Raw genomic sequence first — 15,116 nt, 5'->3', positions numbered from 1 at the left:
ATGCAAGAATTTCAAAAGAAAATACTCTCCAGTGCTTTAGTATTATTATTATTTAGCTTAGATGGTTCTCCTAACTTGACAAAGACGAGAGAAAAGGCTGTTAGAGCTGTAGCTGTTACTTAAAAATGCAAAGCACCAAATACAACTCCAGTGTTTTTCTGACGTTCTTGGTTACACTACTAAATTGACCTCCAAGTTACAGCAGTAAAGATGCCCCAAGGGGCCCATGTATATGTCATCCTCTCATAAGCAGCCAGCTGAGCCACTGTTTTAGCCCATTCATCCTATTTCTCCAGCGAGTAGTATCCGTAAAAGCCCAAACAATCCATCTTCTTTCAAGGAAGAAATCAAAGTCCAAAAGAAAAAAAAGAGCGAGCTTTGTAGAAATCTGAAACCTCTTTTTGAAGACTCCAAACAACATTTCAGGTACCATTAGACCAACATCTGAGTGTGTACAATACATTCCCCTGGTTCTGGTTCCCATTATAAAATTGTGTAGTCCATCTCCTTATATTATGATTATTACCTCTCAAAATAATTTACACGTATGCATTTGTATTGTACTATATTTTGATGATACCCACATAAAGGCAACCTGCAGATATTTGTGCTGATCCTAAGTCCTCTGGTTTTTCCGCTGAGTTATCAGTTAGTTAACAGAGCAGACTTCTAAAGCGAGAATGGCTCCTTTGATTCACATTGATTTATTTATTTATTCACCCATTCATTCATTTGTTTTGCAGTAGCATCAAATTAATTGATAGATATGTATGTTTTTCTCTGACAAACCAAATTATATGTTAACCTTTAAATGCACAAGTGGGTCAGAAAAAACCCCGCAGCCTTACCATAGTTGCATACGTCAGAAAGAAAGCTGCTGTACATCTGAGCGCAATATATCACAACAAAATGGTGGATGGAAATACCAGAAAGGTGAAAAAACACAATTAATGACATTCTACAACAAGACCAAAGGAGGTGTAGATACTATGGACCAGATGGCTGGAAGCTACACCTGCAGGTATGGAAATGGTCTGGAAGGAAAGCCAGTTTTAAGTGAAAAGCAATAGATGCTACTTTGAAACACTAGCAGCTCAGAAAACTATCAAGAAAGTGTTCACATCCATGACTTCATGAAAGTACACCAGCATATCCTATACAAGCCATATACATGTTAAACTTATGTTTTTAATGTAATTTTCAATTATTGTGTACCAATCTGCTTTTCTTGTTTTCATTAGTCCTGTTTTTTAAAAAAAAAAAAAATTAAAGATTGTTTAATAACGTTAGATAAAAAATAAAATTCACAAAATGAAACGAAAAAGACTACACCGCACAGGACTCTGGGAAGTGGGTCAGCCCAGCCACGTCACATACGTTCCGTTACGTCTCAACGCCGCGCCAAACTCTCTTTCTGGTTGGCAGTTGAAATGTCAGTTTAGGTAGCATTAGCAGACAAGATGTGCTTGTTTCTGCGTGAACTTTACTGAATGGTCAGTGAACAGAAACACCCAGACATCGCGTAAATGTAAGTTTCCTCTGCGCATACGTATTAATTTGAAAAGACCAGGTAAAGATGAATATTATTATCACAGTGTGCCTGCTGCTGATGTCGGCACCAGTGTGTTGTTATTATAGAAGCTAGCTTAGTACATCAGTTTACGTACTTCCTTGATCAGAGTTCTGTATATGCCCCAAAAAGTAGTGGTCATGCTAAAGCTTAGTTTTCTAAGACTCTTCTTTCTTCTGAGTATTTAGGTTACCGTGGCTGATTTGCAGCAGTGTAAAATGAGCAGCTAATACTAGCCATATACCTTACGTTAGCAGGAATACAGCAAGTTATATCATTGTTTGCTGCTGCTTTCTTCTTTAAATAGCTAGGAAATACCAGTTATAAATCTCTGCTGCATCATTAGCGGTTATGTCTTGTGACCGCCCAGGGACTTGACTCCCAACTCTTAAAGCTAGGTCAGCTAGCAAGCTAGGTACTCAGCGGAAATACAGCACAGTTGGAGCTTTATGCATGTTGCTGCGCATTTTTGGAAACTACAAACTGTTTCCAGTTTCAGAAATATTTGTAGCTGGAATAACAGCGGTGACATTAGCCGTGGCTAGACTCATCTCATGATCGGGTCTGGCCATTTTAAAGTGAAGAGGATGGAACTTTAATCAACTGCTATGCATTACATTTAACCAGTGAGATTCTGAAAATTGAAATAAGAAAGTGAAAAGTGATATATTTAGCCACCTTGTTGCATGTATAAGGAGCCATAGGGAGAGATTATGTTCGTAGATCCATTGCAACAAGAGTTACCATTGTGTGTGATTTTGTAGGCAGCTTCCTAAATCCTGTTATGATGTAAGTGCATAAATGTCTAGGTCAGACTCAAACGTGGAGTTAAACATCAAAAGTTGTGTAACTGTTGCAGCAAAGACCGTGTGCTTTGTTTACCTGTAACGTGTTGTTTGTGTGTTTCTTAGTGAACCAAAGAAATCAAAGCAAAGACTTGTGTACTTTCAAAAACATGGGGGCCCTAATATCTCGATGGAAGGTAAGTGAGTGACAGAAAACATGTTTGAATACAAGAAAATGAAAAATTCAAAATGAAAACTGGATTTTGAATAAAAACATGATGAGAAATTTTCTTGGTTATGATAAATCATAGAGTGACTGGCATTTAAAAAGTTGATTGTATTGGATTGAATCCAAGTGATTATTTTGAAGCTAAGTTCACTGAAATGAACCACATGCACTGAATTTCCAGTCAAATGTCTAACCCCAATACATAAAAAACCCAAAAATCACTAGTCATACTCCAACTATGCATGCACAGCGTTTTAAGTGACTTGTTGTCAACCTTACATTCAAAATAACTTAACTGACTCATTTCTAAATATATATATGTATTTTAATATTTGCCAATCTTGTTATTTTTACTTCACAAGCCTTGAATAATTAAATAAAATGCTAATTCTGGATGCTGATTCTCAGTAAAGTTTTGCCTTGTGTGACTCTACTGTGAGACAGTTTGATTACTATGAACAGATTGAGCTTAGCACCCAAGCTAGGTGAATTCATACACTATATTTAGACATACTAATCAAGTCAAAGGGAAAGAAAGAGGAGCAGACAGGCAGCATGAGAAATTTAGCAACAGTGAAGGTATTGATTGTTGTTTTCACTCAGAAAATCAAACATCCCATTTGCTTTAAGTTTCCTTTGACTAAAATATTTAGTAAATCAGAAGTGTATACTATGAAGGAAGTTTAGCAAAGCCAGGATTTCTTTCAAAGGTAAGGGATATCACAATGGGACTTATCAACTTTTTAAGCAGGCTTTCTGGGTTCTGCTTCACATATAAACCATATTACCCAAGCAGAAAATCTACATTGCTCTTAAAACATGTTGTTCTAGTCATAACCTGTAACCTGGCTCCAGTCAGGTTATGTGTTAAGCATAAGTTACTACAGTGATTTAGCGAAACAAGAGACACTTTTGTGAGGCAGAAAACTCAAAGCTCAAAATAGCACGATAAAACCATTAATCTCGCTTTATTTGCAGACCCCTCTGGAGATGAACTCTTGATAAATCAAAATTGAGTCTTTATTGGCAAATCAGTTGATTACGCTAATGGTGATTTTCTGACTTTTATCCGCAATGCAGGCAAAGCTAACAACAGTTGAGCAGCTGGAGAACCTGGACAAGGTACTGACTGTGTATATTTTTTACCTGATTTAATGGATTTGCACAATGTTTCAATTCTATTTTAGGTTTACTAAAAATATGATGTCGTATGCCACCTGGAAACACCAACCTACAACAAATACAACTACAAACCTGAGTACAGTCCATAGTAGTAGGTTTTTCTTTTAGTGTATACATAACCTTTACCATGTTTCTCTTGTAGGAGATTAAAGAGCTGGAAGAGTTTAAAACTAAAAACCAGCGTCTGCAAAAGGTAATGTCAGCAAAACATTAAAGATCTATAGTTGTATTCTTGAGCTGTCCTTTCTTTTTCTCGTTGATATATTTGTATGTATCTGTCTGCAGCTATGGGTTGGCCGTTTGCTACTTTACTCATCTGCCCTTTACCTGTTGACCTCCCTGATCGTCTACTGTCTTTACCTCCCCGAGCATTGGTTGCAGAGAATAGCCATGGCCCTGCCTTTCTTCATATACCCTGTGCTGTGAGTGCCAGTGTTGCTTTTCACAATAATTCACAGCTTTGTCTTTGTTTTTATCTGGTACAGATAACTTTCAATGTGTCAAAGTAAAAAAATACATTTCATATTAGGTCTTATTATTTTCCATAAGTTGTGAGGAGATAAAAGGGTTTCGGAATGTGACGAAGATGATGAAGTCTTCTCTCTGCATTTCTTTCTGGCTCTTCAACAGGGTGTGGTTCATCAGAAAGTTATTGATTTTTCTCTTCTCCAAACGCACTGAGAGAAACAGTAAGTGATCTATCAGTCTTCCTTTGCTTGTCTGTCCATTAAACTTAAAAGCACATATATTATTTTCAGGCTTCTGTTAAGCTAGAAGTTGTCTCTCATAAGATACAATTGGGTTGGATCAAATCTGTCTACCTATTGCTCGCGCTGTGCCTCCTTCTATAACTAATTAGGTCATACTCATAGTTGAGCACAGGGAGGCTCAGGCAAAATGGCCTATTGAAAAATGGCTTGAGGAGTAATGGTTGGCTTCATCGGGTGAGGGCCTCCAGCTCGCACTGGAGCGGTTCACAGCCGAGTGTGAAGCAGCGGGAATGAGGATCAGCACCTCCAAATCTGAGGCCATGGTTCTCAGCCGGAAAAGGGTGGAGTGCCCACTCCGGGTCGGGGATGAGGTCCTGCCCCAAGTGGAGGAGTTCAAGTATCTCGGGGTCTTGTTCGCGAGTGATGGGAGAAGGGAGCCGGAGATCGACAGACGGATTGGGGCTGCAGCTGTAGTGATGCAGACGCTGCACCGGTCCGTCGTGGTGAAGAGGGAGCTGAGTGTAAAAGCGAAGCTCTCAATTTACCGGTCGATCTACGTCCCTACCCTCACCTATGGCCACGAGCTGTGGGTAGTGACCGAAAGAACGAGATCGCGGATACAAGCGGCGGAAATGAGCTTCCTCCGAAGGGTGGCTGGCCTCTCCCTTAGAGATAGGGTGAGAAGTTCGGCCATCCGGGAGGGGCTCAGAGTAGAGCCGCTGCTTCTCCACATCGAAAGGAGCCAGCTGAGGTGGTTTGGGCATCTGACAAGGATGCCCCCTGGGCGCCTCCTGGGTGAGGTGTTCCAGGCATGTCCCACCGGGAGGAGGCCCCGGGGCAGACCCAGGACACGCTGGAGAGATTATATCAAAGACCAGGCCAGCCTGGGTCTGTTCCAGGCTGGCCTGGGAACGCCTTGGTGTTCCCCCGGACGAGCTGGAGGAGGTGGCTGGGGAGAGGGAGGTCTGGGCCTCTTTGCTTAGGCTGCTGCCCCCGCGACCCGGCCCCGGATAAAGCGGATGAAGATGGATGGATGGATGGATGGTTGTTGACTATATGATTTGAAGCATTTCATTTTGATTGTCCTTGCTTAAAAATGTGTTTTCTTACAACCTCCTAACTTTGCGACTCGAGTCAGACTCTTATTGTTGACAGTACATACTGCTTAGGCTACAAAGACAAAGTAGCATAATTTGATACTGAGATATGTTACGATACTAGCAGAATCACAAATTGAGCTTATAAGAATTTAAACTGTGTTTTATTTCCAGAGCACGGGTTGATGGAAAAAGGAGCTTATTGGAAATGATGCCAGTTGACTAAAGTTATTTATTCTTCTTTTTAGGCGAAAAACTCGAAGATTTAAAGGTTGCCAAAAAAAAGATTGTAAGTATTCAGTCTTTCACTGTAAAGGCCATTACACACTGAATGCACTGCAAAAAAACTGTTTGAAATTACAAACTTTTCACATCTGAACTTGTCGTGTAACACATATGAATGCATTGCGTTTTTGCTGGAAATTCGTCCTCAAATTATGCACTGTGAAAAAAATACAGTTAGTATTAAGCGACGATGAGCTGGTCCTGATGCTTCTAAAGAAGAAAAGGAAGAAACAGATTTTGGGTTCAACTCTCAATTCTCATGAGAAGGCAGCAGCAGATGGAATTTCATTTTTTAATCCAGGAGTTGAAGCTGTATCACAGTCGCTTTCGCACATATGTTGGTTGGCCTGTTTTTGTGGATGGCAGAGTTAGGACTGAAGAGGCAGAGAGATAATTTGAGAGAGCCGATGGACCTGAAGCAGCCGTGTGTCTTAGATAAAATAGTTAATTTATAATTTGTATATTCATTACAGGTGTGTATTTTGAGCTACAGTCTGCTTATTGCCAAATACAGTGGTCTGATTGGTCAGATCTGTTTATTTGGATCTGAAAAACTGGGTGTTACACGTCCAGTTTTATTATTTTATTCAACTGTGATTGAAAAATTGTAAGTTTTCCCCCAGTTTTGTCTGTTTGTTTTTTTAGTTACTTTTTTATTTCTCTTCAGGATTGCAGTGGTATGTCAGATTAAAATTTCCACTCAATCTCCGATCCCTCTGTGGTATCAGAGCTGGGTCTGTTCTTTTATCTTGTATGTTATTTAGTTTCATGCCTTGAGAAGCAGAAAGCATCTTCAAGAAGAAAATCATTCTGGCCTTTTTCTTTTTTTTTTTCCCCCCCTAAGGCTTAATATGTGTATCTGCTAAAATCTCAGATGAATTTGAATCTCAGTGACCTCAGCCTCAAGCTCAAGTTTTCTGAAAATCTTGTGAATGCCATAACTCGAGAACAAAGCAACAGTGTTTTGAAATTGATACCATAAGTGTATTTACTAGGAGGCTGAGGGGTATCACTGGCCCCATCAGTATTTTTTTTTATTCCTCGAGCTACTTCAACATTTCTTATCCTGTTGAGCCTGGATGTTATAGCTTAGATTTCCCTTTTTTTTGTCTTTCCAGCTTGAGGAGGTGATGGAGACAGAAACGTACAAAAATGCCAAGCTCATCCTGGAACGTTTCGATCCTGAGGCTAAGAAGAAAGCTGTGAGAGCTTTTCACTTGATGTTTATTTTATCTGTTTATTTTTGTATTGTATTTTTATTTTGTTTCACATTCCTCCGCTTTGTTTTGCTGCAGGAACTTGAGTCAACTCCAGTGCGTTCTCCGATGACTCCCAGGCCAGGACAAGGTACCCCATAATTCTGTACAGAGTGTTACTTAATTTTACTTGGAAAGTTTCTGATCAGAAGAGTGGAGCTCTTCAAAAGAGAGAGAGAGATTTCTGTGATGGCATAAACAAATCCTGTGTTTGGAAAGGACCAAATGCTTCAATGAATTTCTTCCCCCTGGGCAGAGATTCGGCAGAGAGGGGTGGTAATGAGACCGATGCCAATGGGCACCCCGCATCCAATGGTCATGACTCCTCCACCGGGAGCACGTCCCTTGCTGGGACCAGCAGGCACACCTGTGGGTAAGCAGACAAAATGAGACGCTTTAAGTATAATAAACAATCCTAATATTTCTTAAATCTCATGCAGTGCCCATTTGTGATGCATGTAAAAAGAATATTCAGCATCAAAATCTATATGAAGTTTGAGGTCAAAGGCACAGAACTAAGTCAAAGGCAGCTGTTGTAAACAGCAATGCCAGCTGCCTTTGACTTAGTTCTCTTAGATGCCAGTTTGTGTCCATCTCTTGTGTCGCTCTTCCAACAGAACGTGTTCCTCTCTCAGCTCCAGGAGGTCCACCAGACAGATCTGCTCTGTCTGCTTCGGTCCTACAGGGCGCAGTACCGAGGACTCCCCCCTCCCCAATGCTAGGTAATGTCTCTAAGAGCATCTTAGCTTGAAATCAGGCATCTATGCATGGCAAACAAGAACTTCTGCAGTGCCTGATGTCTCCTAACTTTTCAAGGTAGTAATTTGGACATCACCACTCTTATACTGGGCTTACACTGTGCGATTTTTTTTTTTCTCAGTTGCTATTCAGCTTCTGCTCAAACTGCACGATTGACTCGCAGGGGTTAGAAGTTCGTAGGTCACGATGCAGGGTATCACACTATACGGCCCGATGCTCGGATGCAACCTGAGTGCTCACACTGTGCGTCCATAAAATGAAGGTTATAACAGAAATTCTGTCGCTCGCTCTCCCTCTCTGTCTTTCACTCACACAGACACGCACACCACCACCATCAACTTTGCTAAATTGCTAATGAAAAACATTGATCAGGCAGCTGGGATTGAGCAGCAATGTAAATCCAACTATTTTCACAGTTGTTGTGGTTGTGATAATTTTGTGAAGCCACATCGAAAAGGCTCGAGTGAGCTTGCCATAGTTCTACAAGTTGTGCCTCCATCGCTTGTGTTCAGATCACACGCTGCACTGCCGTGCTGCGCCGTCTTTTTCGCTGACATTTGTGTTTGCGCGTGCGCAGTGTGAGAAGCTGCGGTGACACCCTCACGACCAAGCGATTGATGATCGGGAGCTGGTCGTGAGGTGTTAATCGCTTCTCGGTACCCCACGTATACTACACGATGCACGACGCACGATGAAGGCCAAAATCGGGCCGATTGCCAAAACGGTCGCACGACTCAAAAATCGGCTCAAAATGGGCCAAAAATCGCACAGTGTGAGCCCAGCATTAGTGTTTATACCGTTTATATTGTTTTGAGGCTGGCAAAAAGCCCACAATCTGTTTTTTTTTTTTTTTAACCCAATCTGGGTTTTTTTAAACTTACAAAACAGTGTATTTGTAATGTGAGTCTGTATTAATTTCCATGTGTGGACTTATTTACAGGTATGCACCCTCCAGGTCCTCCATTAGCTAGACCCATCTTGCCCAAAGACAGGGGAGCTCTGGACAGAGTCATTGAGTATCTGGTAGGGGATGGACCACAGAACAGGTGAGGATCCTTTTTTGAATTTACAGCCCTTTGTAGAATTGTCTTATTTCAAACTGGTGGATTAGACTCTACAGGAAGTGTTGGGCAGTCAATGTCAGCCCAACACTGCCATGTATTGAACTGTACTATAATATAGAATCAAAATGAATGCATTCACTCATGGTAAAGGCAACATTACTTTATTCCTTGAGCTCTGCAGCTTGTACCTGAATGATCTGCATGGAAATGAACACCATAGCAAACAATTACACAAGGGTGAAAAACTAGGCTGCTCATTTTATCTATTATTTGTATGGTAAATGTGTTTAAAAAATGTAGTTACAACAGAAACTGTAAAACATAAATAAAACCAGGTGGTGCATGCCAGGTTAGCTGCTTCTCCAGATAGATTGCTGTGGGAAGTTATCCCGCCTGAAATAGTTTATAATGAACTCACACCTGTTTGCTCTTCGACTGCACTTATAGTATTCACTATGTTTGTCTGTTGGAGTTATACCATTTGGAGAAAAAACATCATGGGAAATCATGAACTGAAAAAGATGAGGCAGGTTTTTGAGGTGTATGTTTTTTTTTTTTCATTGAATAGCTCCTGGAATGCAGCGATCATTATTCTCTTTGCCTCTATATTTTTCTCTGTCCTGTCTTGTTTCTTATAGATACGCGCTGATCTGCCAGCAGTGTTTTTCTCATAATGGCATGGCTCTGAAAGAAGAGTTTGAATATCTAGGTAAGCTCAGAAATGCACTACTGCATTTTTGAAGATGTTTTTCAGGTAAGACAGAAGTGATTGGAAGGTTAGAGACGTAAAACATCAAACTGTCTTGACTTCTCAACAGCTCACTGAAAGCTCAGATTCCTGGATAAAGTGTTTCCATGATAAATGCGTTTTCATGGTTCTGAAACCATCTTTACAAATCCACAAATTGATGAAAACCTGGACATTCACGGATATGTGTACAGAACTTAAGCAATCTAATCGCCAATTCTCTTTTGTGTGTGTTTTGCTTTCTCTCTGTCCTCCTCCCTGCAGCATTTCGTTGCGCGTATTGCTACTTTATGAATCCAGCCAGGAAGACTCGTCCTCAGGCTCCCCGACTTCCAGAGTTCAACTTTGAAAAGAGGCTGCGGGCTGAGTCACGTTCACCTGGGCCATCACCACGTTCTGGGACAGATACAGAGGAGAGCGCGCCACCTTCTGGAGGTACCGGAACACTCATCACACAAATGACACAGTTGTGTTGCTCTCACCTAACATGCTAAACTCTAACCAAGCAAGAACTAAATGTTATGACCAGTGCCAAGACTGTTCTAGTTCACTTATCAGAAGAGAAATCATTGTTTGTTTTTAATAAATACCTAAGTTTAAAAAAAGAAAAGAAAATTTAGTCTGAATGTAACCAAAGACAATAGGTTGGTTTGTATTTAAATCTAAGAGAATGGGCACACAGTTATGAGGTTCCATTTATGCCAAAAGTGTGTTTAGCTGTGAATGTTGTTGAACTGTAGTTGGTGACAACATGATTTTGACAACTACACATTTGTGTTATAGTTTGGATTTGTTGCATTTTCTTTGAAAATTGACACTGAATTGTAATTTGTGATCCTGACCTCAAATTTCAATGAGTTTTTTCTAGAGCATTGAACAAAGTCAGTGGCAGATTTTTAACCATTTAAAATTTTAATACAAGGCCACAGTCCAACTGAACAAGACTTAATCGAACTTTTTAGCAAAAGTATAGATAGGAGATGTTCCACCTTTGCTGGTGGGGCAATGAATGACATGACAGAGAGAACACACACTCCTAACAACACAGTGTCAATAATTTTGGTACAAATGGCACCCCGTATGCAGTCTTACACTTAGACTCTCCTGTACATCTTGGCTATTTCTTCCATGTCCTAACACCTGTTTTAAATGCTTCGCTGCAATGTGCCGGTTGACCTTCTTCATTTATTTATCTTTGATTTTTTTCAACGTTAATCCTTTTTAAAGCTTTTTATTGAGCAACAAGTCAGATGAGGCAGCACACAGGCACACTTCGATTGTCACCACTTTTTATTTAAGGGGAATACACTGTGATTGTAAAATCAAGAAATATAATTCCAATGAGCAAGATGGAATGAGTTTCCTGTAAGCGCTTTCTTGCTCAGTGCTCATGAAACTGCACAGTCGAACTAATTGAACAGAATTTCTAGGCTACATGTTTTGCAGTTTCTGTTCATGAGGTAGTTGGGCAAGAAACTTCTCTGCACCAAGTAGAAGCAGTTCAGCATGTATTTCAGTCAACAGTTGATCAAAAGCTGCATTCGTGCAAGTTTCACAGTACATTTCCTGTGACCGGTGGGTTTAATGGTATGATTTTGCTTCTAGCAAAAGCTCCAGCTCCGTGGAATTTGGTCCACAGTTTCCAGATCCAACAGAGACCAGAGACTCGACCTCTGCGGAGTCCAGGTTTCCCTGCCCCTTCTCTCCCTGCGCTGTGCGAGCTGGCATAATTTGAACTGATTTGATTATCGCCAGATGGGTCCATCTTTCTTTGCTGTAGAATTCATAACACTGTAGAATGCAGCCAATCCCAAACTGCTACCAGTAATCAGACTAAAGCAATGATGGGTGTTAGCTGGTGATGGATGTCACCAGACCTGGGTCTGATAAGAGTCATAAATGGATTTTATCCTGCCTTAAAGAAATTTTAAAGCCAGACTGCAAAACAAAATAAATAGATAAATAAAAAATATAATGTGACATTTTTATGCTTCTGCTGATCCACTGATCCTGTATTTCTTGAGCTGAAATTATCCTTATAGATTATACATTTAAACAACATGACTTTGATCTGACTTATTTGACCCAGGTTTGGTATTCACTGAGTGTGTAAAATATTTAGACCTTCTCCTTAACTAAGTAATTTTTTCTTTGGAGCCCATGTAGAAACGTGAAAATGATCGGGAAAAAAAACATGCCATTGTTCCTGATTTAATTCCCATTCAGCTCGAATAACATTAATATACATTTTTGGGGCAATTTGAAATTGCTCAAATATCCAAGGACTGGTGGGTGCTTTCAGTCACCCCATTGGAAAATTTGACCTAAATTTATTTACTCTGCACTTATGTCAGGAGATGTGCTGTGTCATGTAATCATTGCCAATCTCCACCTGAACTATAAATCCTCCACAAACAGGAATCAAATCTTTCTTTTGCCACAGTCTAGTTCTACAATACATTTCTGTGTAATTGACAGAATTTACACCATCAGATTTCTTTCTTCTTCTTTTTTCTAGAACTCAAGTGGGTTTGCCCATCACTAAATGAATCATTTTCATCCCTAAAATGTAATAACATGTACTTGAGAAGTAGATTCGTATGCCATAGCCTCTGATGTTGATCTTCCTGGCCCTTTAATTGATGGAAGAGGAGAGGTTTCTGGGTGTGTTAGTAAAGCTCCTTACATTGCTTGCTCCTTCCAAAATCTGTTTGTAGAACTCTTGTAAACTCTTGTAAGCTTACAGAATGTTAACCTTAACAACAGGAATGCTGCTAATTTCCTTTACCACTTGATCCAAGAAACCAATCATTCGTTGTACTGCAAACTCTTCACGTTACCCCAAAGCTTGCTCTTTCTCACGCCTCCCTTCTGTTACCTTTTTGCTTCGTGGTCATATACCTTTCTTCCTTGCATGTTTTCTCCTCAGATGAGAAGGAGATGGGAGATTGCGAAGAAATCACTAAAGAAGTAGACAGCGAGCGCCCATTAGAGGAGCAGGATCAGCTGCAGCAGAAGGAGGAAGAGAAAGAAGAAGAAGAAATTGTTCAGGAAGAGGTGGCCGAGGATGAACCAGAGCAGAGTCGCAGCAGCCCCTGTGAGACAGGAGCTCAGCCATCGTAGTTTCTAAGAGGCCAGAAAAAGTCCACAAGGATGTGATTGTTCTGTCCAGGCAGAAGGTGATGGTAATGGCCAGGATAGTTATTGATATTTAAAAGCAGCATTGATGGACAAGGATTACCATCATCATTATTTATATTTATTAGTGAAATTGTCCAACAGTATTGCCAAAAATGATGCCAACATATCTTGGTCATGAGTTTGATCCGATGACTGGGAAGGAGTCAGATTGAGGGTTGTAGTTTGAATTTTAAGGCTATTTCTCTGTTGTGTAGTTGGTTGATTGGTGGTATTGCTCTGTAGGTGCACTGACTAACTTAAAGTAACGATTTACACTCTAAGGTCCTTTTAGGGTTCATGTAGTTGGATGCTGTATGGTTTTGATAAGAAAAAGTGTTTTAGATAGAACTGCTGGTTCACACATTGTTTTTCCTCAGATGAAATGACGTTAAAAAGAGGATTACTGCTGATTAAAATGACTTCCTGAAGTGGGTGAGAATGTCAGATAGTTGTAGCAAAAGGTCAACACAAACACTCCTCATCCAGTGTGGGAAACACTGGATTTTCCTACACTATCCTACACTAGAATCACAACACTGACATGCATAACACATGAAGTCCATCTCAGGATAAACCTGTTGTGAATCAGGACAGCTTCTGTTGTGTTTACAGTATGTGCTGTTAGGTTTCAGGCTGCTGCTGCTGTGGCTTTTTCATCTTCAATTTTAAGTCCCCGATCCGATATTTTAGGCTAACAATAAAAAAAACATTTATCTCTTTGGATACCGTCTGTTATACTGATGTTTAGCCAATGCTGATGCATGTATGCTTTTATTCCCATACATTTTAATGCTTTTTGTTTCTCTTTTGTTTTCATTATATTACTGGATCTTTGTTCCAGACTGCCAATGATGAGATATGAGCAGTTAGTTGCATTTAAATCGATTGGAAGCAAAAGTACTGAAACTGAATGCTGAATGAGGGGAGTAAACCAGAGTGTGGCTAATATTGCATCAAGGAAAGGAAGGATGCTTATTACAGAAACAATTAGCTGTAGTCTGTTCACTGAAAGAGGGGAAAAAAGACTCATTCTCACTTTTTTTTTTTCTTTAGAGGATGTGTGAATGAATTTAAATAATGTTTAACTTCAACTGTTACGCTAAAGAACCTGTGCTCTACCAATTGGTATGGTATTCACCACTTTTCTGATGCTGATGGAAACGGCTAACATGACTCTCATTACTCTTATTTCCTTTATAATCTGCATTTGTGTGTGTGTGTGTGTGTGTGTGTGTGTGTTCTCTCATTTTGTGGCTGGATTGAAACAAACTGGCCATCAAATCTGGAAAATTAGATTTATCAGAGGAAACATGTTGACTCTATTTTTCCTTGCCATCTTTGAGCAGAATACATTTAAACTAAGCTCTTATTTTTAATCAATGTCTGCAAGATATTGCCTGTCAAAAAATGTTATTAGCTTAGTTATAACATTAGTATTTATTAGCTGGTAACAATGAGAAAAAAATTGCTGAATAAACTTCTGTATACTTTGCAAGCAGAAGAAACAAACGACTTTGAGCTTAAACTGCCAGTTTATCTGTATGTGTTCATTGCCAATGGTTTTACTCAGTTAGGATTATAATTTGCCAAATCCATTGCTTTTATTCGTCTCTACTTCACGTCGTCATTTGCACTGAGTTATATTTTTATTTTATTTATTTGGCTATACAGTGTTTTAATTAGTAAATCAGACATTTTTTAAAATGTACTCATTTAACCTTTTATTGCCATTGTGTTCACAGCTATTTAAGTGTATTCCTTGATTCTGTTTCGGTAAACATTAGATCATAAAATATTGAAAGAGTTTACGTCTCGGTGTTTACGTTCATTCTAAATGTTCACAGTAGGTACCTGGTGCCATTATTTTAAGTCCTAGCTGTAGCTTAAGGGATTAATTCTTCTTTTGGCTTGTTGTGTTATTAGGTGGAACCAGGAGAAATGATGAGTGTCTATGCAAATGTAAATGTCCTGTATCACCTGTGTTGCACAGGTTGGGTCCCAGAGACACACCCTGATGACGTGGGGAAAATAGTTTTGCCAAAAGTTGGCTGGTAGGATTGGGACAGCCCAAAGAATCCAGAGGCAAGAATATTTTTGGATAAACCTTGGTCAAATGTTAAGGAGAGAACACTTTGTGAATTTCAAGTTACCTGTCGTGACACGTAGAGTATCACTTGAATTTTTTATTTTTTTTCTTAATCCCGTTATTTCCCTTCATCTGATTGTTTTACAAAGTTGGGGAAAAACTGGT

The 15,116-nt window shown here is 39.8% G+C and overlaps 1 protein-coding gene across 5 annotated transcripts; it reads left to right on the top strand.

Moving 5' to 3' along the window:
- The first annotated feature begins 1,389 nt into the window (after nt 1-1,389).
- Nucleotides 1,390-13,377, top strand: lnpk (lunapark, ER junction formation factor). 5 transcript variants are annotated; one of them, XM_035904732.2, is made up of 16 exons: nt 1,390-1,528; nt 2,482-2,552; nt 3,665-3,706; nt 3,909-3,959; nt 4,052-4,188; nt 4,397-4,455; nt 5,822-5,862; nt 6,977-7,060; nt 7,154-7,205; nt 7,371-7,487; nt 7,750-7,836; nt 8,814-8,919; nt 9,576-9,646; nt 9,950-10,120; nt 11,291-11,371; nt 12,615-13,377. In XM_035904732.2, the coding sequence occupies exons 2-16, from the start codon at nt 2,526-2,528 to the stop codon at nt 12,806-12,808; spliced, it is 1,320 nt and encodes a 439-aa protein (XP_035760625.2). In that variant the 5' UTR covers nt 1,390-1,528; nt 2,482-2,525; the 3' UTR covers nt 12,809-13,377. The 5 variants fall into 5 exon arrangements, with proteins under 5 accessions (XP_035760625.2, XP_035760624.2, XP_087706154.1 ...); XM_035904731.2 differs by having other exon boundaries at nt 7,732-7,836; XM_087850027.1 differs by lacking the exon at nt 1,390-1,528 and adding an exon at nt 2,150-2,359 and having other exon boundaries at nt 7,732-7,836.
- The last annotated feature ends 1,739 nt before the right edge of the window (nt 13,378-15,116 follow it).

Source organism: Neolamprologus brichardi, chromosome 13 (genome assembly GCF_056152115.1).
Source record: "Neolamprologus brichardi isolate AB-2024 chromosome 13, ASM5615211v1, whole genome shotgun sequence".
Lineage (NCBI taxonomy): Eukaryota > Metazoa > Chordata > Actinopteri > Cichliformes > Cichlidae > Neolamprologus > Neolamprologus brichardi.
Note: the sequence above shows the minus strand (reverse complement) of the source record. Positions and strands in the feature narration are given on the sequence as shown.